General features: G+C 50.2%; 1 protein-coding gene across 1 annotated transcript in view; it reads left to right on the top strand.

Annotated features, from left to right (window-relative positions):
• The window catches only part of GALNS (galactosamine (N-acetyl)-6-sulfatase), a 39,487-nt gene extending 21,200 nt beyond the window's left edge, over positions 1–18,287 (top strand). The window contains exons 12-14 of the mRNA XM_082290241.1: positions 5,665–5,786; positions 14,802–14,919; positions 18,165–18,287. Coding sequence (XP_082146367.1) covers positions 5,665–5,786; positions 14,802–14,919; positions 18,165–18,251 — 327 coding nt within the window. The 3' untranslated portion in view covers positions 18,252–18,287. The remainder of the gene's footprint in view (positions 1–5,664; positions 5,787–14,801; positions 14,920–18,164) is intronic.
• Positions 18,288–24,760: the final 6,473 nt, after the last annotated feature.

Genomic DNA, 24,760 nt, shown 5'->3' with positions numbered 1-24,760 from the left:
AGAGGAAGCTGAGGCTGAGATTTGTTCCAATTCTCCTCATGTCCTCGAGCCATTAATTACAAACCTCGCAAGTTTAAAAATAGAAATAAATCAGAATGCAGAGCAGTTCCACAGTTCCCAGCCCTGTTGGAGGAGTTTCTAAGCTCACCTTGCAACACACTTCCCTCTTTCAGTGACTGGGCTTCCCAGCTGTGTTGATGTTGGACTCTGGAATCAAAAAGGCCACTTTGTTTGCTAATTCCATTTGAAAAACAAATATAAATCCATGCACATCTGTGGCATTTGGAATTCTGACTGTTGGCCTGTTTGTTCAATAAGTTTGATTTGCCATCCCAGTAGAACTCCAGCTAATGAGGATTTGTTAATTGTATGATCATCAGAGGTCTTTCCAAATTGTGAAGACTTCCAGATATGAAACTCTGTGTCTGAAGGTCCCCACTCAGACCTGGAATATGTGGTTTTGTTGTCATCCATTGGAAAGAGAGCTGAAGTTGGCCAGATGTGGCAAAACAGCTGCCTGCACATTTTGAAGAGGTTTGTTTTATGGGTAGGTGAATATTTCATGATTTTGACAGACAGGGTTTAGCCAGACCTCCTTTCACTTCCAGCATTCCCTTGGTAATTGGCTGTGTGGGAAATCACTGGTACAGAAAACTTGCCCTGGGTTTAATCCACGTTTTTGTTTGACTTTTAGGTGAGATTATCCCATTAACGCAGCCAGAACCCTATTTTCATGTTGATGCTGGAAAATGGGGAGCTGGTGCCTGTCCTGGGTCTGTTTAGGATGACCAGGATGGGCGAGGGAGGATGTGGCCCCTCACCTGGAAAGCTGTGTTTGACTGGGGTGTGAGTTGGTTCAGTAATAAAGAATGTACACACAAATAAAAACGTACCAGAGAGACACAGCCTGCAGAAAGCAAAGCCTAGGAAAGCAGAGCAGGGATCTGAAGGCTCCTCTCCATATGGCACTCGGAATATTTACTCTGGAAACATCCCATGCAGGCAGCACACAGGTTTACAGTCATCCTCAAGTCCCACGACAGAAACATGCCCTTACTGGTCTGCATCCTCTGCCTTATGGCCTGGGATTAGGACTTGTCATCTGACACACAGATGAATTGTGCTCTTCTGTTCTTCCCAGGTTTTGTTTATTTTTTAACCCCCAAGCCATTTTTTTTCTCTAGTCTGACTCCTGTCAGGAAGTCTTGTAGTCTCTCTCAGTGCTGGAGGATACCTTGATGCTGCCTTTTCTGCTGGATTAACTGGATTTCTTGATTCTTGAGGGGGTGGTCTCTTGAAAGCATAAAGGGAAGGCTCACTCTACAGAATCAAGTGGGAGTAAGCGTTTTGTGGGACATTTTCCCTGTGGATTGCACAGGATGCTTATTGGGAGCTGTTTACCTGGCTTCCATCTATATAGGTGGCTCATGTTTACATAATTTGACATCTCTGACATTCAAGAGGTGATAAATGGGACAGAGAGAGATGAAAGGAAGCCCGACTTGAAAAATGTGTTTGTATTTTTAAACAGTTCGACAGAGGCAGAGAAATCTCCCTCCTGCATGTGGGCTGAGTCCCTGGTGCTCTGGCACTGGTGGGTAGAAAGCTTTTCCATTGTTGTTCACCTTTTTTTTTCTTGTAGGAAAAATCAGCAGTGATAAAAATAGCCACGTGTGCAGGAGCGAAGGGAGAGCTGAGGATAAACCTGGGGAGATCCCTCTTGGACAGTGTAACACACAGGACTTTTACTGCAAGTAACCTGTAAAATCCTGGGGGTTTTTGAAAGTAAGGGTCTGAAAGGGGAAAAAACGGGTGTTTTCTATAAATTTACCTGAGTAGGCAGCAAATCCTCAGGAATTTCCTAATTTAATGCTGCATAGAGGAGGCAGGAATAGGAGGTAGCAGGAGAAAGGAAATTTCCTTTTCTCTGCCTGTCACCAAGAGTATCCAGCACAGAACAGCCCTTGTACCTTCCAAGAGCACTGATGCAAGAAGGGAAAAAAATAATTAAGGGGAAAACGTGGAAAACGCCCTTGGGTTGTCGGAGAGGGGCTGATAACATCAACCTTTGTGCTGTCAGCTTGTTCGGAGCCTTCAGTGGGGTTCCTTGAGCGCTCCTGTGACTTTAAAGGCTGGGTGGGGGCGCCTGCCAGCAGCCGCTATTGTTTTAATGCGAAATGCCAAAGGGGTTATTCCAGTCAGGCTCTGTGATTGCCCTTCTCCTCCACGTGAAGGGATCGATAAAGCCTTTTCTGCGCAGGGGATGTGAAGTCAAGTAGAACCTCACAAATAATGACATTTGATTGTGGTCCTCTGAGCGTATGAACCAGCCATCGATCGGAGCTCGCTGAGCTGCCCGTCTCCGGGGGCTGCCCATCTCCGGGGGGGCTCTTCCAGCCTGTTAACACATTAGAAGCAATTTTGGGTGCACGGGGGTTGAAGCTTGGCACCCACACTTGGAGCTGACTGCTCATCCCAAGGAGGATCTCACCGGGAATGACCGGCAGAGCAAGGACACCTGTGCTGTGGCAAACAGCAAGAAGCGACATTCCCGGCTTCCATTGACAGCTGCGCTCTTCTCCTTGCGGTGTTACCCCGGCTTTGGTGCCCTGGGTGGCGTTGGTGGAGCGAGGAGAGCGGAGCAGGAGGCAGAGCCCGGCTGGTGTGGCTCCAGCCCGAGGTGCCGCCTGGCAGGCGGAGCGGCTGGGCTGGAGCCAGGCTGAGCGATTGCCAGAGGGCTCCCGTTAACACGAGTGGTGATTCCATCTCTTGGCCGCGAGCCCAAACTGGCAACCGGCTGTGTTTGTCTCATGTCTATATTGACACAGCATCTGTGGGCCATTTGCTCTGGAAATTAAAGCTGTGCAACCAAAGGCTGCTGCAGCCCAGGGATGCAAAAACAAGCCGGGCTGTGTGATGGCTGAGAAGGACAGGGAGGGTGATCGCTGAAAGGCTCACCTGGTGGGCAGGGAATGTTATGTTTTAATCAGAATAAATGGAGGAAAGGATTGTTGGAATCTCTCCTGCAGCAAGCAGGTTTATGTGGTGGTGCAAAACACTGAGCTGGGCAGGAGCTGAGCTGTTCTTGGTGCCACTCTGTGGGCTCCCTTAGAAGAGAGGAGATGCTCCAGACAGGAGCTTCTGGTTTGGCTTTCAGGCTTTTGTGACGGAGAAAAGCTCTAAGAGTTTGCCGAAACACAGGGAGTGACCTTTGTGCTGTGTTTGATCAGTGATCCCTGCAAATCGCACAATCCTGGAGGTTGGAAAAGCCCTCCAGGTCATGGAGTCCAACCTGTGACCGATCCCCAGGTGTGAGCACTGAGTGCCACCTCCAGTCCTTCTCTGAGCACCTCCAGGGGTGGGGACTCCATCCATTACCTTGGACAGGGAGCAGGGACAAATATTAGGAATGTGCTTAAACTATTGATCCCTGCCTGTTGTTATCAGCAATAACAATTAATGCCATTAGTCTGACAATAAACAGCTTCCAGGGAGCAACAGGACAGTTTGGTTTTGGGTGGTGGTCTCGTGGTGGGTAGGACAGGCTTAGGCAGCCCTTGGCTCTTCTCCAGCTCCAGACATCACCATATCTGTACAAAATAAATAATATTGAATTTTATATATTTATATCTTTTTTTTTTACTCGTTTGTTGATGAATAGAAAATCCTTGAAGCTCTCTCTGCAGGCTGAATATTGACTTTCACGCAGGACATAAAAATAGCAATATTCCATTTCATTTGCAGGGATAAAGTTGGAATGCCTTAGAAATGTCCTAAAATGGTATTCTTGGGTTTTTATTTATTTATCTATTTGATTTTTCTCCACTAGACTGCTTTTCAAGAGGGCACTGAGTGCTTAAATTAGAATGACAGGTAGCTTTGGGCTGGTGGCATCAGGCAAATTGTCCCAGCACTTTCTTTCCTGGGAAGCTTTGGGATTGAGTTTTGGAGTCTGGGCTACAAGGATTTCCTAGGAAACACGAGATAAAATAGAAACAGAGCAATGTCTAAACAAACACCCGAGAGACGAAAATCTTTCACACTGAAGCATTCACAGCCGAGGAGCATTGTACCAATTAGCAGGCTCTTAATTAAATTGCTTGTTTGATTTGCATCCAAATTATAATTTGGATGTTATGGAGGCTTTGATACCTTTTCATTAGCTGGTCCTTTTGTAGGGGGAAAAAAAACCCACAAAAATCTCTTTTCCCTGTGTGTTTCAGAGGCCTGTGGCGTCACAGGGTGGAAAGGTCAATCAGTTTTGTATCCATTTAAAGTCCATTATTGGTAGGGCCACTCCAACCTATCAAGCAACTCCCTTATTTTTCCAGTCAGTGATTCAGGAATCTATAGCTCTGTGCAGATAAATGGGATTTCATGGGCTTCTAAACTTCTTGCTTTATTGAAAAGCAGAATATTAACTGCTCCACTGACCAGCTGTCCATTAAAAACATGGGATATTTTTAGAAAATTGTTTGCCAATCAAATCCTACCAACATCTGTAGAGAGCCTTTTCAGTTTGTTTTATAAGCAAATGCTACAGCTGCTTTCCCACTTCCATTGAAACATTCCCATTTACCTGCTCTCCATGTCTCTGTCCGTGTCTCGGGGCACTTTGGGGATTGTAAGGAACAGCGTGGGAGCTGGAATTGTAAAACCCAGCTTTAACAAGTCCATTTGGGGCCGGGCCTCGCTGGGCTGGGGGGGCCCTGCTTTATTGGCTTCTCAGGGAAATGAGTGCTTTTGCATTTTTGGCTCTTCCCGGGGTTTAAATGGGCTCTGTTGGCCCTGGAGGCTGCAGGCCAGGGATTAGGGAGCTCCCAACCGGCTAATCAGGGCTGGGAGGGGAGCAGGAGCTGGCAGGGCTGCGGGGCAGATGGAAATGGCAACTCTGGTGCCCAGCGAGCACTTAACCCCTTGCTGCTCCCAGTTGCTCTCCCCGGGAGATTCCCAGTACCTGTGCCCTTCATATCCACTGCTGCTGCAGGGAAAATGCCACCTTGTGCCCCCCCAGATTGTCAGAGACGGGAATGTGGGAATGTCTCCACTCCCTTCATCCCCACTGGCATGGCCAGCTGAGTCCCTCAATACCAGTTTGCCATGAATCAAATCAAAACCACACCAGTTTTTTAAAAATTAACCAGATTTGCTTCATTCTTCAGAGAAACTGATCCTTGAGGTGCTGGCAGGGGGGTTTTCAGGGAGGCTGGCAGGTGCCTGCTGCCTCTCAGGGTGTCTGGATGTTTCTCCTGGGGTTTTGGTTTTGATCAGAAGTGCCAAGCGATCCCATCTTCCTGGGGCGTTCCAAAGCCTTAAAAACCAGAGAGAAAACACTTCCCACATGCAGAATTTTAATGATTAAATGCTTCCACCTCTTTGTCTTTTGTTCTGCCATTTCATTTTAATGAATATTTCATTGGGATTATATTTTTATAAGACAAGAATGCACGGCCTTGCTTCAGCTCTTATGTCAGTGCCACACCACTTGGTCACCTTATTTTACCCCTCCAGCTCAGAATGTGTTTTGCAGACTGCACTCTTGGTTTAAAATAATTCTGAGGTTTGTTGGTGTTTTGGAACAAAGTGCTGGAGAAAGTGGCATCAACTCAGATTTTGCTGCCTGCCCTGCATCACCTTTGATGACCTCTCTCCTTTTTCCTGCAGGGCATTGATTTCTGTCCTGGCCAGAGTGTGTCTGGAGTGACAACGCACACCCAGGAGGAGCACACCTACCTGCCACTGCTCTTCCACCTGGGCAGGGACCCTGGTGAGAAGTTCCCATTGAGGTGAGCCACTTCATGAGGTTTCATGAAAACTCAGCAGTGTCAGCATTCAAAATTCATTTGCTTTGGTAGCTGGTTCTTGACATCTGTTTAAAAACTGTCCCAGAAAGCCACTCTGGGAAATAATGGCTTTCCTGCTGAGGCTTTTCCTCAGGAAAGAGAAAGGACTGAACCTTGTTTCCAGGTGGGCAGGTGAGGTGGGTGTGCACACGGACTTGTCAGTCTGGTTGTTCCTGTTCTGTGTCCTGCAGCCCCTCGGGGAGGAGGGAAACCCCCATTTTTGGGCAGGACAGGGCTGAGTGCAGCACAGCTGTGCAGTCAAACAGAGCTGCTGGGGAGTTGTGCCCTGGAACTGGGAGTTTTGGGGCCAGGGAAGAAACAAGCAGTGGTGTGTGGTGCTGGAATCTCTGGAGGGCAGACTGGTAACCTTCCAGTCTCCTACCCTGGCCAAGGGAGCTTCTCCAGAGGGTCTTTAGCAGAAGGACTTTGTGCCCAACCCTGCTCTCTGGCCTCGGGCTCTCCTGGCTGTCTGAATCCATTTTCCTCTAAGCCTGCTATTGTAATGTTTATCTCTGGCACACACCATGCCCTGAGAGATTCCTGCATGGATTTATGCAGGCAGCAGCCAGGAGAGCCCACAAAGAGCCCTGCCACCTCCAAAAACGCTCCCAAGGTGTCCCCACCTCCTTCCCTCCCTCCCTGCAGCAAATCCACGGACAAGCAGCCTCATCCCTCACCAGTGGCTCCGACTGGGAGAGTGTGGAAATAAATCAAGAGGGAACAAGTGCTGCTGGGACTGCCTGCCCAGAACTGGGTTTGTGCAGCAGCCTGGAGAGGCAGAGATGTTTTCTGAGCTGACAGGGCTGCAATTACTCAACTGTTTTGAATAATTGAGTGGACACACTCAGCCTATTCCTTCCAGAGGAACTGAGCCCGTGCTGTCCACTGAATGTTTTCACTGGAGAGACGAGGGGAGGGAAAATATTTCCATTCTCTCTCTAGCTTAACAGAGCACTTTGGAGGTGCATCAGGCAGTGGGTAAAGCTCTCTGGGAGTTCTGCTTCCATGGCATTCCAGCACTAATGAGTGAAGCACAGCTGCAGCTCCAGGGCTGTAAATACAGCTCAGTGGAACTAAACTGGGCTGGGGTTCCAGGCGAGAGCTGGGCAGTTTAACAACTGTTTTATTTCCCAAGGGCTTGGAGTGCCAGGACACAGGGAATGGCTTCCCACTGCCAGAGGGCAGGGATAGATGGGATATTGGGGAGAAATTCCTCCCTGTGTGAGGGTGGGCAGGCCCTGGCACAGGGTACCCAGAGCAGCTGGGGCTGCCCCTGGATCCCTGGCAGTGTCCCAGGCCAGGCTGGACACTGGGGCTTGGAGCAGCCTGGGATGGTGGAAGGTGTCCCTGCCCATGGCAGGGGTGGCACTGGATGGGCTTTAAGGTCCCTCCAACCCAAATCAGGCTGGGATTCTGTGATTCTGTTTTAGGAAATGAGTGTACAGAAATAACCACTTTTTCCAAAAATCAAACAAAGTGGTAGCAGTGACTGAACTGTAGCTCGCCTGCTGTGTTTGTCACCTGTGTCACCTGCTCCAGGCAACCCTGCTTTGCCAGGGGATTGCACTGGATGATCTCTAGAACTGCCTCCCAACCCTAAATACTCACATTGTGTTTGGGATTCTGTGACAGTGTTTGTGTTTCCTCTGGATTCGAGGCAGAGGAGCTCTTCCCTTAGAGGTGTTTGCAGCACCTGCTTCCCTGTGATTTCTCTGTTCCTTCCCACCACCATGGAGTGAGCATTGAAACAAATTCCAGGGTTCCATCTGCAATCATTTCTCATATGGCTGCATTGATTTTTTGGATATTCACAAGCTGTTGCTTTGATTGAATTTTATGGCAAGATTATGCCCCGATTATGGAGAGCTGTGCTGGTGTTTATTATGCAGCCCCTAATAGAAACCCTCTTTTTAGCAAGCCACTCTTCCTTTCTCCAGCACATTCTGCTGCTATTGTCTCCTCTCTGGTCACAATGGAAAACTCATGGGAAGTGGGTCTCCTCTATCGAATGTGGTAATTAAATTATCCTCATTTGTGGAGCTGTTCCTGGTGTGTATTTTTATTTAGCTTAATTATCCCCCTTGGCAGGGAGCCTGCTGGGAGTCCCGACACTAATGTTTCTCCAAAGGGAATCCAGCATCCTCCTCCCAGCCTGCATCTGTCTGTCCCTACATGCTGGCTCTGTTCTCCCTGCCTGCTTTTGCTCACTTTCTATTACATTTATTCCTTATTTAGTGCAGCCTTTTCTTCTCCCTTGAAATAATTTTAACAATCTCTCGTCTCTGTTGATTTACGTGAATTTGGAGCGGGGTCACGTGCAAAGGCACCAGCAGTGGGTGTCAGTGCTGCTCAGGGAGGCCTGGCATCACAGGCACCTCCAGAGGGATTTGCTGCTTCTAGATTTGGGATCTCAGAGCCAGGGAATCCCAGGAATCAGCAGCTCAGTCGCCTGCAGCAACACCCCGGACTTGCAGGGTCGTGATGCTGCACATGCAGGACACGCAGAGATAATTCTTCAAGGCTGCAATTTCACAGATCCGGGGAATGTTTAAGACTGGAAAAAACCTTTAGGACCATCAAGTGCCGTTAACCTGGCCCTGCCAAGCCCACCACTGCTGGGGTTGGAACGAGATGAGCTTTAAGGTCTCTTCCCACCCAAACCATTCCATGATTCTGTTACTCTGCATTAGGAAGACAAATGGATAGAAATAACTTCTTTTTCCAAAAATCCAACAAAGCTTTTCAGTCTTTGTTGAAGTGGCTGCTAAAGGGATGCCTGAGGATGCAAGTCCTGCCAGATCCAGAGGCAGCAGGTGACATGTTCAGCTCCCTGGCTTCCTTGGTGAGGCAGGACAAGTCCTTCCTCTTCCTCCCACGGTTCGCTGCATTTCCTGGAGCCTGCCTGCAAACAATCCCAGCCAAAGGAGCTCCCACAGGAGCACTTTCCATGCAGTGCAGAAACTGCTCAGGCAATTCCAGGCAGGTCCTGTCAGCGTGCTGGGGACGCGTCTGGCAGGGCTGAGCCATCTGGCACCCTGCACTTGTGTTCCCTCCTTGTGCTGCATCCCTGCCCTCAGCTGCTCTGGGAACAGCAGGGCTGGGACTTCTCTTGCTGCTGCTGCCCCTCTGGGTTTGGCTGGATCCCCCCTGCACCTCAGTTTCTGCCAAGGGACACAGTTGTGTTTGCTCCTTTGGCGTGACATATCATGGAATCCTGGAATGGTTTGGGTTGGAGGGACCTTAAAGCTCATCCAGTCCCACCCCTGCCATGGGCAGGGACACCTTCCACTGTCCCAGGCTGCTCCAAGCCCCAATGTCCAGCCTGGCCTGGGACACTGACAGGGATCCAGGGGCAGCCCCAGCTGCTCTGGGTACCCTGTGCCAGGGCCTGCCCACCTTCACAGCCAGGAATTCCTTCCATCTAATCTGGCAGTGGGAAGCCCTTCACCTGTCCTGTCTCTCCATCCCATGTCCAAAGTCCCTCTCCAGCTCTCCTGGGGCCCCTTTAGGCCCTTCTGTAGGAATTACCTCATCCTTGATGGTGAGAAACGAACCCTTTGTGCCTTTGTCACCTGAGAGATTGCCTGGATCAGTGCAGGCTAGGGGACAGAAAATCTCTCTTTTTTTATAGCTCTCAACTTTAAACCATAACTAAGAATGTGTGTTAGGCAGCACAGAAAGCAGAAGTATTTCCCTGAGTCTGAGTGGGGCTTTGTTTCCTCCGTGGATGCAATAACTGTCCTTGTTACCAAATTTATCCAAATGCAGAACTAAAAGATCTGATAGGTTTTTTTCCTTGGCCAGTATTCTGTTATCTTTGGGCTATGGTATGTGTGCTAAGTACCACTGAGGGAACTTGTTTCTCCAGTGTGACAAATTCAGTAAAATTATCTGTTGGTACCATCTTCACGAGCAGTTGTCAGATTTATTATCTGAGTCAGGTTATTGTTTATACAGACATTTACTAAAATACTGCTTTACCAGTCAAGAAGAACAAAAATAATGATTTTTTATTTATATATATATATACACCCACACACACATATATATATTAAAAAAAGCAAAGCTGGCACAGCTAAAAATACAGTTACTAAAATACCTAATGCAGCCTGAAGTAGGAAAAGTGTTTTCAAAGCCAAAGAATTTATAACAGAAATCTCTGAAATTCTGCCAGTTTGAGCCAGAGGTGCAAAGCTGAATAACAAGTAAGGACAGGGTAAGCAGAGCCTGCTCACACCTTGCTCTTACTCCAGGTTTGTAGCAGCTTCTGCTCTGAGCAATGAGTTTATTGAATTATGAACATCAAAATTCCTGTGTTTTACTTAGGGCAATGGATTTTACTATTATGGAAGAAAATGGAAGTGATAAGGCTTGGTTGATGAACATAATGATTTTAGAACACATTAATTAAGAAGAGAGCTCACAAGTGCCTATTTCGAGCAGATGGAAAATTCAGGAAATCATCAGAGAGGTAATTGCAGTGGTTATGGAGCCAGAAAAAAAGGGAAGGAGCTCCTGAAGGGAAGCTAAAGGGGAAAGGATCTGATAGAAAAGTTGCCAGTCTCACCTTAGTGCTCAGGGCACAAACCTGGCTGTGGGGAAGAGAGAGAAGGTGCAAAACAGGGGAGAAAATGTGAATAACAACAAAGAGCCCAGGGGAGACGCTGACTCCTCATCTTGGAAAGAGGGAAATGGTGCCAGCTGCACTGCAGAGGAGAATTAGCAGCTGCCACAGGAGAGGTGACACTAAAAGGGTGGAAACTGTGGATAAGGAGCCTCAGAGGTGGCTCCATGGAGCACCAACCACGCCAGGGCTGCATGCAGGAAGGTGGGAAGAAGCAGGTGAGCCAGGTGTGGCTGGTACAGAGCCAGCTCGGAGGGAAGAGGGGGAAATAAAATCCACCTGTGGAGGTGAATCATCAGCCTGGAGACTGGCAATGGACACAAACACGTCTGGGGCCGTGGCTGCCCTTTCCCCATCTCTGTGACTCGGGGTTCACCAGCCCACAACCGTGCAGCTGTTCTGGGTGGAGTGATGCTGCATGGAAAGGAATATTGGGAGAAAAAAACTGCACGAACCAGCTGCAAGAAATGCAAAATGCAGTTTGGAATGGACGTCATCATCATCATCGTCATCATCTCCACAGACAGGCCCGGGCAGTGCTGCAGCCACAAGAAAGTGGCCTGAAGAACACAGTGCCTAAGTTCTGATTCAGAAATACCACTGCAAATTAAACTTCAGGAATAGCACTGAGAAGTGAACTTCAGGAATAGCACCGAAGCAGGCAGCAGGAGGATCAGTGGATAGCTGTTGTTTCCTGTCACCTGCTCACACACAGATGAAGCCTTTACTACTCTGCTTTTATCCCCTTTGCCGTTTCAATGCTGTGGTTCCCCGCAGTGAAGTCCAGCAGAAAGGCAGGATTCTGGGCGCTGGGGAGGGAAATTTCCATGAAAATAGGTGAGCAGGTAGAGGATCAGCACCATCACATCTCCTTGCTGCAGGGAGGGTGCTGGTCATCACAGCTTGGACTCCACGGTCCTGGAGGCCTTTTCCAACCTGAATGATTTGGGGATTCCAAGGTTTCCTGTGGCTCAGTGGCCACATGCCCCTCATGTCTCCAGGGGTGCATCTGGGCCCCAAAATGCTGACTTGGGGTCAGGGCCACCTTCACTCCTTGATTCCTCATTTGTTTTCCTTTGGCTCCTCTGAGTCTCTGCAGTAATTCCAGCAGCAGAGCCCCAAACCTGTCTCTGCCTCCTGCATTGTGCAGACCTGAAATTGTGAATAAACTTGATAATAGAAGAGAGGAACAGAGGAAGACGGAATAATAAGACAAGATCAAGACTTGGATACCGCGGTGCTGCGAAGCCTCAAAGCACTGATAACAGATAAAATCAAATTATCAGAATCTGGGTGTATTTCACAATTAAAAATAATGGTTTTAATTAAAATAATTCCAGGGGAGAAGGAAGTAAAGTATCATTAGCCACGTTTCATGCTCTTCCCATAACTTCATATCAAGCAGAGAGCTGCTATTCCTAGAACCATGGAATCCTGGAATGGTTTGGGTTGGAAGGGACCCTTAAAGCTCATCCTGTTCCACCCCCTGCCATGGGCAGGGACACCTTCTACTAAACCAGGCTGCTCCAAGCCCTGTCCAGCCTGGTGTAGAGCCCTTTGTCAGGTTTCTGTGAATCCCGTTCTAGGATTTTTTATAATACATCATTCCCATTTTCTCCAGGCCTCTCAGTAACGCCGCGGTCCCATCACTCCCAGGCCAGACACTGCGCTGTGCATCAGCAGGATGAGGTGTAAAACATCTTGAAATCCTGCTGGAAACGCTCCTGGATTTGTTTGGGTGCTGGTCTGTTTGAGGGTGCATTTAACGATGGCAGAGAATTGGCCCCGAAGGTGAAAGCCCAAGGACCACAGGATTAAAGCAGAGTTTTAACCCTGTGTGAGCCAAACCCTCCTCCCTGCAGGGCTGGGTTTGCTGGGAGGGCACGCTGGGGTTAACCAGCAGAGCAGGTTCCAGCGGAGCTGTGGGGGGAGGATGGGAGCAGATTGCCAAGGCACAATTACCGTAAATGAAGGAAGCACAGCCCACACCTGTGCCTGGGACCCCGCGCTCCAATCCAGCCCTGATTGCATCTCCAGGGACTTCCCGGAGGTAAAGTGTCAATTAGTGTAATGACCCTGGACTTTGTCCACTCTGTTCCCTCGTTCTGAGCGTGGAATAATTTCATGGACGCTGGGGGATCTCTTTTAGCAAACTCCTCACAACGCCACCTGCTCACCCTCTCATTCTTGCAGTGCTATTCCCAGCTCTCCTTCCCGGGATTGCTGAACTGGAATACGAAATGCAGCACGCCCAGGGCTGCATCCTCGCAGACAATGGTGCCCAGACACCTGTACAGATAATTCCACCTCTTTTTGGAACAGGGAATGTAGAAAGCCTTGCCTTGCAGCCCAGGCCGGCATATGCATTCCAGGAAAGGATGGGACTCCAGGTAGGAGAGGTTCCCAGCTCCCTTCACAACTCAGACTGATTACCATGAGGTAATTATCCCCATTTTACATGCAAATTCGAGGCACTCGTGCAGATTTTGTCTCAAAATGCACTTGCTTAGGGCTGGAGGCAGTTTTAACTCCTGTGCAGTCAGTAAATACTTCACAAATCCATGGATGAGGAATTTTGGGACATTGTAGAGCTGAACAGGAATATCTGAGGAAAAACTGAGCTTAGCTGAGCCAGGAATGTCCATAGAGCCAAGGCAGGAAAAGCAGCCCCTATGGAATGGGGTCATGAAAAGAAAACCAACCTCCATGGAGCAGAGTCAGATGGGACATTGGGAAGGAATTGTTCCCTGGGAGGGTGGGCAGGCCCTGGCACAGGGTGCCCAGAGCAGCTGGGGCTGCCCGTGGATCCCTGGCAGTGTCCCAGGCCAGGCTGGACATTGGGGCTGGGAGCAGCCTGGGACAGTGGGAGGTGTCCCTGCCCATGGCAGGGGTGGGATGGGATGGACTTTACATCCCTTCTGCCCCAAACCATTCCAGAGTTGTTGGATTCTATGAAATTGGGGAGCTTCTCAGGATACTCTGGATTTCAGGGTGGTCCATCAGCTCTCTCCACCAGGCTGCAGCCGGCTGGGTGTGAGAGCAGCAGCTCCGTTTGCTCCAGCTCCTCATCCCACATTCCCTTCCGGCTCTCTATCAGCACAGCTCAGGCCCAGCCCCACAATCAGCCTCTCCCTGGCTGCCTGCCGAGGTGGGATATTTATAGGGTTTACTGGAAACTCTTGGCACATTGCTGGCCTTCGAAATGTGATTGTTTTGCAGAGAAGGAAATTAGCTGGAGTGTGGGGCTGGTGGCCAGCTCGGCCTGGGAGCAGAGGGAGCTCAGGACCCAGCTGCATTGTTTCTTTTATCTTCAGAAGGAATTTGCCGCTCTCTGTGGGGTTGTTGGTGTTTTTTTAAGTGACTCTTAACATGATGGACAAAGTGAGATCATTGTTAGGAATCCTGCATTTCAGAAATACTTGAGGTGTGAGTGAAGTGCACCCTGAGTCACTCCAACAAGTACCTACTGGAGGAATCGGGTGGATCAGGATCTGGTAGTTTATAACCATGTTTGAGGCATGGCAAATGGGTCCCAGCTTGGAATAATCAAGCTGTAATGGAAGAATGTGGATGGGGCAGAACCTCGGGATGTTGTGGAATGGGGGAGGTATTCTTGTCTTGGACAAGGCCCTTCTATTCTTCTCCTCTCTGTTTGCATAATTTTAGTTCATTTCCTTGGTGATTGTGGAGTTTAACCGGCCCAGGGCTGTGTTTGAAACCCTTCCTGAGAACACTCTTGTAAAACAAAATATTGACATTCCCTTCGCTTCCCTACAACAAACGCCTCCGCCTGGGGCAGGTGTTCCAGGAGAGCTCTTGGAAGATTGGGGGGTGAGTGTGGAGAGCTGGTGACCTCAGGTGGGACACGCTGGAAGGGTTGCCTTGGGAAATTTCTGTCCTAAGCTGTCTGGGAAAGTGTTTGTCCTGTGTCTGGGAAGTCTCCCTTGATCATCATTTAAAGGACAGCTCGAGGACGGCCCAGAAATGCCCTTTTATTTGCTAACACCGTTCCCTTGGGAACCCACATGAGCTCGCAGCAGATCCGCACGAGGAGGAAACCTTTGGGGCCCCTGGACCAGCAGTTTGGAAAGCTGATCTGCTGGCAGCCAGGTGATTTCTGGGGAGGACAAGCCACTGCCATCCTCGTTGCCCTAAGCAGAGCACCTGTACCCTGTCAGCCTGGATTTCCTTCCCTACAGACCCGTGGGCAGCTGGCAGGATGTGTGCACATCTCCTCCCTCCTTGTGGCCCAGGGAAAGTCTTGTGGCCCAGCCTGGTGATGTGGACACCACAGTGAAGCCCCAGCAGTAACCCCTGTGTCTCTCCCGTTCCAGTTTTGCCAGTGAGGAATACCAGCAGGCCGTGGAGCGCATCTCGGGGCTGGTGCAGCAGCACAGGGCCACCCTGGTGCCAGGCCAGCCCCAGCTGAACGTGTGTGACCAGGCTGTCATGGTGAGTGCCTAAAGCACAAATGCACTGGGGAATCCTTGGATTAAAACACATTTTGTAAAGGTTTCATAAAATGTCAGCACTGGGAAGGGATGGAGGAGAGATGCACGGTCACCTGTTGGTGGCTTCCTTCCTTAGAGGCAGGGCAGATCCTTCTCCTTTCTAACCCCCTTCTGCAAATCTCAAAAGTCACAGAATCCTGGAATCCTGCAATGGTTTGGGTGGGAAGGGACCTTAAAGCCCATCCAGTGCCACCCCTGCCATGGGCAGGGACACCTTCCACTGTCCCAGGCTGCTCCAAGCCCTGTCCAACCTGGCCTTGGGCACTGCCAGGGATCCAGGGGCAGTCACAGCTGCTCTGGGCACCCTGTGCCAGGGCCTGCCCACCCCCACAGGGAGGAATTCCTTCCCAATATCCCATCCAACCCTGCCCTCTTTGTTCTGAGTCCTCCATGGGACAGTGCCTCTTTTTCAGTGGTGTATCTTTGGTCTTGCTCTGTCTCCTCTAATTCCCCCCCATGCCTGAAGTTTCCAAAGTCTTTATTGAAATTGAACATTTTCAGTTCTGTTTTCTCCTTCATGTTTCCATTGGAAAGTTACAGTTTGGCTCCCCTGTCAAACACTGCTTGGTTTGTTGAGAACCTGGGAAAGAAACAGGATAATCTGGGGGAGGTTGTCAGTTGACAGGAGGTTGTGGAGTCTGAGGGAATGTGTCTGTGGGCTGACACAAAATAGTAACAGGCAAAATCGTCCTGCTGCAGAAATAATCTCCTGAATCAGTCAGAACCTGCTGCCTCTGGTCTGTCACCAGCAAGGAACAAAATGTGGAGCTGTGTCCCCTCAGTAACAAGGCAAAGATCTTCCTTAGCTTTGTCCCATCTCTTTATTTTTGGATGTTAAATAGGAAAAAGATTTGAGGGCCCATTGTTTCTTTGTTGTTCTCTTTCCTTATTCAACTTTTCCCTTAATAAACTCTGTTCTCTGCTCCTCTGGGACCTTTGGGATTCAGGCACTGTCCCCAGGGCCTGGCTGCTGCCAGAGCCCTGCACTGCAAAGGCATTTCTTCCCAAACTGCTTCACAGACTGAAGGCCATCAGAGGCAGAAAGGGGGCTGGGGGGATCCTAATCCCAGGGGGAATGTTTCAATCCCAGCAGGAAGCACTGGGAGTTTTCCAATCTCTGTACACCCCTCACAGGATAACCCCATGGTCACTACACTAAAATGTCAGGCACCAGATTGCTGCCTTTGAGACCAGAAATGAAGATAAGCAAATCTTTTTAGGGTGATTGTATTGCTGGGGTAGACTGGGGCCTAAATCTGGTTTTGGGGGATGCTGGGAGATAAAGATTGTTTACTGACAATATCTCCTGTCACCTGTTTATTTGATAAGGGTGTTCGATGTATTTGGGAGAGAGAAGAATTGTCTTTACTTTTACATAATCAAAGTGTGTGGAAGTGTTCAAGGAAGTGTCCAAAGCCATGGAGGGACAGGACACAGGGAATTGCTTCCCACTGCCAGAGGGAAGGGATGGATGGGATACTGGGGAGAAATTCCTCCCTGTGAGGGTGGGCAGGCCCTGGCACAGGGTGCCCAGAGCAGCTGTGGCTGCCCCTGGATCCCTGGCAGTGCCCAAGGCCAGGCTGGACATTGGGGCTTGGAGCAGCCTGGGGCAGTGAAGGTGTCCCTGCCCATGGCAGGGGTGGCACTGGAGGGGCTTTAAAGTCCCTTCCCACCCAGAGCATTGCAGGATTCCAGGACACAGAGGGATCATCCTGGGGCTCCTGCAGCCGTGGGTTGATGGAGGCACAGGAGCAGAGGAGGTTCTGCAGCCCATCTGTGCTGGGTCCCTCCAGCAGTGTCCAGGGAGCTCCCCCAGCTCCGGCTCTGCTGGGGAGGTGTGCGAGAAGCTGTTCCCTGCAGCTCGGGGCTGGCCTGGCTCGCAGCACACGTGGTGGTGTCCCCAGGGCTCCCAGCACAGACCAGCAACGGGACTGGGACTGCGAGACTGCAGCACAGACCCGTTATTGTTCTGCTTTTTCAAAAGAACAAGCATTTCATGTGTTCCTTTGGCTCTCGATTCCTTCTGCAGAGTGGTCTGAATTTTCCAGCCGCGGCCGCACATTTTAAACCAGAGAATTTAGAAAAGAGCATTAATTGTTCTGCAGGCCTGCGGAGCCCTCGGTGCAGAGGTGCCTCCAGCGCAGCTCCCTCTGTGGCTGCTCCTCTGCAGGAATAGCTGGTGTCTCACTGCCATCTGTTGTCAGCTCCGTGGAACACAAACCTCCTCCAGCGGTTTTTTTCCTGGGGTTGAGCTTTCCTTTTCCATAGGAATTTAATTCCGAGAAGACATAAATACTTGCAGGGTGAAAATCAGCAAAGTGAAAGGCAAGGGGTCAGAGTTGAACAGGCCTTTAGTAAGGGACAGCAGGAATGTCCCGTGGATGGACAGCCCTGAGAGAGGGAGGGACAGACAATGAACACACAAGATTCCTGAAGCAGAATGGGAATTGTTACCTGCCCTTCCCAGGACCACAATCCCAAATGAGGCAAAACCTCAATGAAATTAAAATGTTCACTTATCTGAATTCCTTCCTCCATGAATCCCTCCAGAAGCTGAGGCTGGCTGTGGCTCTCCTTGCTGGTGTCCTTTCCCTGTTGTACACATTCAGGTAGCTCAGGAAACATGGAAACAAGGAAAACAAATAGTTTTGGTGTGCAGGCACTGGAAGAGGTGTCTCAGGAATGCTTCCTGCTCCATCTGCTCATGGATTCATCCCTCACAATCATCATTAAAATACCAGCATTCTTATCTCTCTCACACCCTTGGCCTTCTGCTGCCTTTGGCTACCTCGAGAGAGTGCCTGGATAGCGCAGTGCTGAGAGTGGGAACTCTCCTGGAATCCCAGGAAAAACCTTCTGGTCTGGTTGCTCTGTGCTCCTGCAGGAGAGAAAGGAGGGACACCAGCATCCCAGCAAACTGGGAGAGGCCAGGAAGGACTGGTGTATCTCAGAAGAGGGAATCATCTGCTGCACAGGATTTGTAGCCTTCCCTCCAGCTTTTATTTGAGCAGTGTTTGGAGTGGGGAAGTTTATGAGCCCAGAGGCTTCGGCTGCAAGAGGAGTTTCATTTTTCAAGCAGGACATAAAAGTGTCTTTGTGAGGATCATAAGGAGCTGGCCGGGGTGAGAGCTTAGCAGATACTTGGTGTGAATCATCTTTCTGTCTCTTTTTGTTTGTTTTTACCAGAATTGGTCCCCTCCAGGCTGTGAGAAGCTTGGGAAGTGCCTGAAAGCGCCAGAGTCTGATCCTAAGAAATGCTCTTGGCCTCACTGATGGCTGCAGCCCTTCAGGACTACCCAGAGAGCCCGAGGCAGCTGGACATCCAGTTTCCAAAGCACTTCTGCTCCTGTTGGCACTCCTGTTTACACAGGAAGGGTGTGATGTGTGCATGATATCATCACTTGCCCTTCCAAAGGGCCAGTGTTTATATTCCTCATGCTCAGGGTTTAGCCTCCACTCCTCTCTTCTCCCAGTTGCTTCCCTAAATGGTAACTCCAGTGAGGATTGTTTCAGCTGGAAAAGCTCTCTGCACAGCCACGACTCTGCCATCAGCTCCGAAATGCCATGGATCACTCCTGCTCCTTCTACCCAACCTTGCTCACTCGGGTGCCCCAACAGGAGCCATGGGACGGGTCAGGAAGCTTGGAGCTGCCAGAGAGCCCTGCCCAAAGTGCCCGTGTTTTGTTTGCCTGTAACTTGTTGTTTTAACATTTGATTTCCATTGTGAACTCTGGACATCAAATTGTTTTTCCTTTCTCCCTAAATTTGTGAGTTCTGGGTGCAAACAAAGGATCCCATCCCTCCTGTTCACAGCTGAGGGGTTGGACACAGGGGGAACGCCCTGAGTTCCTTCCATGTGTAGCTGCAAACATTCCCTGGGTTATGGTTTAAGGAGAGGTGAGGATTTTGTTCAGGTAAGTGTTGGACTGGGGTTACAGCCCCTGCCAGTGCCTGAAAGGGCTCCAAGAGAGCTGGAGAGGAAAAGGGCTGGAGGGACAGGACACAGGGAATGGCTTCCCGCTGCCAGAGGGCAGGGATGGATGGGATATTGGGAAGTAATCATTCCATGGGAGGGTGGGCAGGCCCTGGCACAGGGTGCCCAGAGCAGCTGTGGCTGCCCCTGGATCCCTGGCAGTGCCCAAGGCCAGGCTGGACACTGGGGCTTGGAGCAGCCTGGGATGGTGGAAGTGGGGTTGCACCGGATGAGCTTTGAGGTCTTTTCCAACCCAAACCATTCCAGGATTCTGTTGCCTAATTGTCGGTGCAGGACGTTTGTGGGGAGCTGGGGGTCAGGTGTTCATTTCGGAGCTTTCCTTAATTTCCAGGATTCTGGGTCTGAAGCTGTTCCAAGTCACAGTTCCCATCTCATGCTCTGGGCCCAGCCAAGGGCAGGCTCAGAAATGCCCCTTTGCATCAGCCCTTAACTCCTGACCCCGTTTCCAGCGCACGCTCTCCGAGGAATTCTCCTTGTGCAAACTTTCCCCAGCCTGGGTGTAGCTCTCCTTTAGCCAGAGTTCCTGGGGAGCGCAGAGCCTTTGCTCAATTCCACAGGGCACATTCCTGCTCTGCCTCGGAGCCTGTTTCACACCCTTCCCTGTCTCCAATAAACCTGTCTGGAGCAAAAGCAGGCTCCTCTGGGCTCTCAGGGCAGCAGCTGGAGGGAACCCTGAGCATGTTTGGGTTCAAACTGAAAGAGGGGAAATTTAGGATGGGATATTGAGAAGGAATTGTTCCCTGTGAGGGAGGTGAGGCCCTGGCACAGGGTGCCCAGAGCAGCTGGGGCTGCCCCTGGATCCCTGGCAGTGCCCAAGGCCAGGTTGAACGGGGCTTGGAGCAGCCTGGGACAGTGGAAGGTGTCCCTGCCATGGCAGGGGTGGAATGAGATGAGCTTTAAGGTCCCTTCCCACCCAAACCATTGCAGGATTCCATGATTCTCCATTTGCCCCACCAACAGCTCCGCTTCCACCCCTCTGGTGTTTCCCACAGTACACGTGCCCTTTCTGGGTGATGTTGTGCTGCCTTAGGAAAATCTGTTTTTCCTAAAATCCAGGAGCTCTGTACCTGGAAACAGCTCAACTTCCTTCCCAAGCAAAGCTTGGAGCTGCTTGAGAGCTCTGCTTCTGTGCCAGCTGCTGTGCTCCCACCTGCTCCGGGCTCTCAGCTGCTTGTTCCTACCCTCCTGTAATCCCAAACACTCCCATTCTCCCCATTCCCATGGTTTATGTACCTGTAATCCCCTCCACGGTAATTCCTGGTGTGTGTCTCATGAAGCTGGATAACCCCCTAAGGTTGGGATAAGAACAGCGCTGGAGTCAGCTCTCACTGTTCCCACCCCTCAGAAATCCCAGCCAGCACTTCATGGATCCCTGCACATCTGCAAGTGGCATTTGTTTACAGCCCACATTTCTTAGGATGTTCCTAATTGTCCTTCAAGTATATCACAGCATTTCCAGCTCATCCATAACATTCCTCCTTGTTTAGACACAGCTCCAGGCTTGGGAGGTCCGGCCAGCCGCTCCCTCGGAGGTGAGGTGAGGAGAGGACTGGGAGGACTGGGAGGAGCTGTGGGTCTGTCAGCACAGGAGACCAGATAAAACCAGTAACTCCCCGTTTGCTGGGGCTGCTCCACCTCTGCTTTAGTGCTTCCCCATATCCAGAGAAGGGAATGGAGCTGGGAAGGCTCTGGAGCACCAGGAGCGGCTGAGGGAGCTGGGAAGGGGCTCAGCCTGGAGCAAAGGAGGCTCAGGGGGGACCTTGTGGCTCTGCACAAGTCCCTGACAGGAGGGGGCAGCCGGGGGGGTCGGGCTCTGCTCCCAGGGACAGGAGGAGAGTTGTGCCAGAGGAGGGTTAGGTTGAATATTAGGGGATTTTTTTTCATGGAGAGGGTGAAAAGCGTTGGCACAGGGCACTGGTGGAATGCCCATCCCTGAAAGCATTGAAAAAATGTGGATGTAGCACTTGAGGTGAGCATGGTGGTGGTGCTGGGCTGAGGGTTGGACTCCATGATCTCAAAGGTCTTTTCCAACCTTAACGACTTTGATTCCCCGATTCTGTGACCCACAACTGCCCGAGCCCTGCATTCACTATAAAACTCCTGCCAGAGGAGGGAGTCCATGGCTGCAACTCCCTGGAAATCCTGTCGGCCCTCAAATCGGTGTGAGCTACCACCACTTCGTGGGGTTTTGTGCTGCTTAGGAAGAGTTCCCCCAGGATCAGAGCTGGGCCCTGGCCTGGCCACGCTCCTCAGTCCCCAGCCCTTGTGAACACCCACTGGGAGTGCTCTGGACACCTCCTCCCTGTCCCCTGCCTGCTGCTTCCTCCTTTTCTTGTTCACAGCTGCACTTTGGAGGATCCTGCTTTGCCCCTGGAGCGTGCTGGGACAAGTCACCCTGCTCTGGGCAGCCACGGGGTTTGTCTGCCCTCCCAGCACAGCAAACCCTTGTTCCTCCCTGGAATGATCTCAGGACACAGATCCTGGAGGGAAACTTTGCACTAGAGAGCAAGTAAGTGAAGCCATGGAGTGTCTGTTTGGAATAAAAGGACACGAAGCAGATAATAAATAATCAGGGTTTACATGTGACAAAGCTTCTGCTTTAAATAGGGATAGTTGTTTTACAGCTGGGTAATAGGAGGAATTTTAAATTGATGCCTTTCCTAAAAATGTACAGATTTAAGAGTTGTGAGATAAAGAATTAATGAGGAAAAATAAAGTAATTTATCAGAAATGCAGCCTGTGATTTCACCTGTAAGCCGAGGGAGTAACACCTTGCTTTGGGGCACTCTCCCAGGTTCGCCTCTGGGCTCATGGGACTGACTTGGGTTAAAAATAACTTGGTTTGTTTTCCCGGAATTATTTTTACCATGGATCAATCTCCCAGCCCATATGGTGCAGTTCAGAGAGGAGGACCAGGGCCAGCACAGGGGTGGGGATGGTGCCTGCAGCCCCCCAGTACCCCCTCAGGGCACAGAGTGGCTACATCTGCTGTTAAAAACCATCCAGGGCTGCTGGCCTGAAGCTTCCCAGTTTGGGAGCTGGGGCAGGAGTGGGGCTGGAGGGATTTCCTGCCCACTCAGGGACCTGCAGCAGCCAAACTGGTCTGGTGGTGGCTTCTCTTCTCAAGCTACAAGAGAAATGCCAAAGGAATGCTGGAGTTTAGGGCTGTGATGTTCCTTTCTTTATATTTATTATACTGAACACTAAAAGCTTAATATCTTCCTGGGCTAAGAGTCCAAGGAATTTCTTTCTTGCCTTTAATTTCCAATTAGCTGAGCCTCTCAAGCCTCCCAGCTCTGCCCCTGAGGCTCTGTTATCATCCCAGCCTCTGTGCAGAGAAGCTTCCAAAATGGATGGAACTAATAATCGTGGAAAAACTCCGGCTGCATTTGCAGGCTCTGGCTGCAAAAGTGGAGCCTTGATTTCAAATCCTGCAGCGACAAATGGATTATTTCGGTGGCAAATTGATCCCCGGGGACCAACAATTTGGGGAGCTGAAGGCTGGAACTGGGAAGCAGCAGATCCATTCCGAACACTTAGAGCCAAGGTTAATGCCCTGCACACTGCCTGAGGGATAACACGGCTCTGCCTGTCCGAGGGGAGGATCAGGAATGTGGTGTTGAAGGGAAAATGGGGAAGTTTGGAACAAGGGGAGTGAGCAATCCCATGAATTTGCTGGTGAAACCTGGGGGCTGAGGTTTTGGGCAGTGACAGTGGGATTTGACTAAAAGAAGTGGAACTAATATCTCCAAGGAGGAGGCTGTGGGACTTGGGACAGTAGTGGAAGCTGGCAGTTCCCATTACCTGCCACCTTGAGCCCTTCCCAAACACCATGGACAGTGTCCCAAAATTCCTGGTTTCCCATGAAGGATCTCCTGAAGGTTGGACACTCTTGTTTTCCCCAGCGACGACAGCTTCGAAATAACCACATGAAAGAATTCCAGCAGCTGAAGAAGAACCTGTGGAAGGTGAGAACGGAAGGGAGTCTGTGGGGGAGGAAGGTTTGGAGGAGCTGGGAGGTGGATTTTTGGCTGCAGAGTCCCCAGCAGCCTCTGGAGCACAGCCAGCACAGAAATCCCTCCCCAGGGATCCTGCCCTTGTCCTCAGCACTGGGAAACTTTACAAACCAAACACACTTTTATTCTCTTAAGAGTTCCTTTGCTTGTTCAGCTTCCAAATAACTGTTCTGCAGTTAAAATGGCCTGTTTTCCTTCTCTCCTAGCAGTTAGAATACTTGGAAATCGACTTTTCCTTTTGTTTTCTGGTAGCATTGGATGTTTTTCTGTGTTATCAGGAGGCGACACTGTGGTGCCCCTTCAATTAAACTGTCAGGTTTTAAGAACAGCTGTAAGGGAAGAACTGAAATCCCATTTTTAGGTTCTTTATTCCTTTGGAAAATGGCTCTTTTAAACACCAAGGCTCCATTTGCCTGTTTTCTTTATATCCCCTTCCACCATTTAAAGTTTTGTTGTTGCTTGAAGTCTAGTTCGGATTATGTAAATCCTAAATAAAGGTGGATCCGTAGCCAGCAGCTCTCGTGGTCTTTTAGGAGGGAGAAAAAACCTCTGCCTTCCAGCTTCTGGAGGGAGGCAATCTGGCAGCTCTCCGGGCCTTTGTCCCTCTTGGAGTCACTTAACACCCTCTGGGTGACAGGAGGTTGGTAGCACAATTCCCAGCTGAAAGGGAGAGCAGATAAAAGCCAGCAGCGAGGAATGCGAGCCAAATCCATTAGTTCTGGATCAGACACAAAATCCAGGCTGGCCAGAGGAGAGAGAGGAGTTTTGTGTCTTCTCCAAGGGCCTGATCCAACCTGCTGCAGTGGGCAGGAGGCGCTGGCTCGGGCTCTGAGGGAGGCAGAGCCAGATCATGACACTTTCCCTCTTTTAGGGGGACAAAACCAGCTTGGATGCTTCTATCCTGAGCCCAGGGCTCTGACTGGGGAGCTGCATTCTTCTGGTGTTGAAATAAGATATTTCAAATTTGGTTTGGTTTTTTTTTTTTAAGGGTTTAAAGTGCATGTGTTTCCTCAGCTGAGATTGAAATGAAATGTTCCAGTGGATTTGCAGGGAAATTTTTGTGCTCATTTTCCCTCGTTGAAATTTGGGGCATTTTGTTCCACTTCACACTGAAGTGTTAAAATCCTGAACGGAACAGAAACTTCCAGACTCAGCACAGCTCTTTAATTGCCTAGTTAAGCTGATTAAAGTTCATTCCCAAGCTTTCATATTCCCAGTTTCTGTGCTCCCTGGCTAATAACACCTCTCTTATCAGGACCTCAAAGCACTTTTAAATCACTGATGGCCTCTGTGCCCAGAAAAGAGGCAAACCCAGAGTTTCCCAAGGGAATCCAGATTCCAGGTGGTGATTCCTTTGCCAGGCACAGATCAGCCCTGAACCTCTCCGAGCCACAAGCGGATGTGGAGTCACCTCCCGGGTGATATTCCAGAGCCCTTTGACATCACATTTGGAAAGGGGTCCTAGGAAAGTTCTTTGCAGATGGAAATTGCAGTAGGAGTCAGCAGTGTTGTTTGAAAGGTTGAACAATCCCAGGGAAAACTGATTTCCTTGGGATGTGACAGTCCGGTCTGTGCCGGTGGGTGCAGTTGGAATCCTTTGAGATGAGGGATAAATCAGGAGTTCAGACAGGAATCTCGGGAATGTTGTTTTTTAACCAGGATTTCTGGCAGCTGGATCACTGCAAGTCCGATTTGGTGCAGCCTTTGTGCCCTTCCTGGCAGAACTGATGGAGACAGACTGACCCCACATCCGAGGAGGAGGGATCCCTGGC

The sequence above is a fragment of the Coloeus monedula genome (genome assembly GCF_965178545.1).
Source record: "Coloeus monedula genome assembly, chromosome: 13".
In the NCBI taxonomy this organism is placed as follows: Eukaryota; Metazoa; Chordata; class Aves; order Passeriformes; family Corvidae; genus Coloeus; species Coloeus monedula.
The sequence above is the reverse complement of the archived record's forward strand: the minus strand, read 5'-3'. Positions and strand labels throughout refer to the sequence as shown.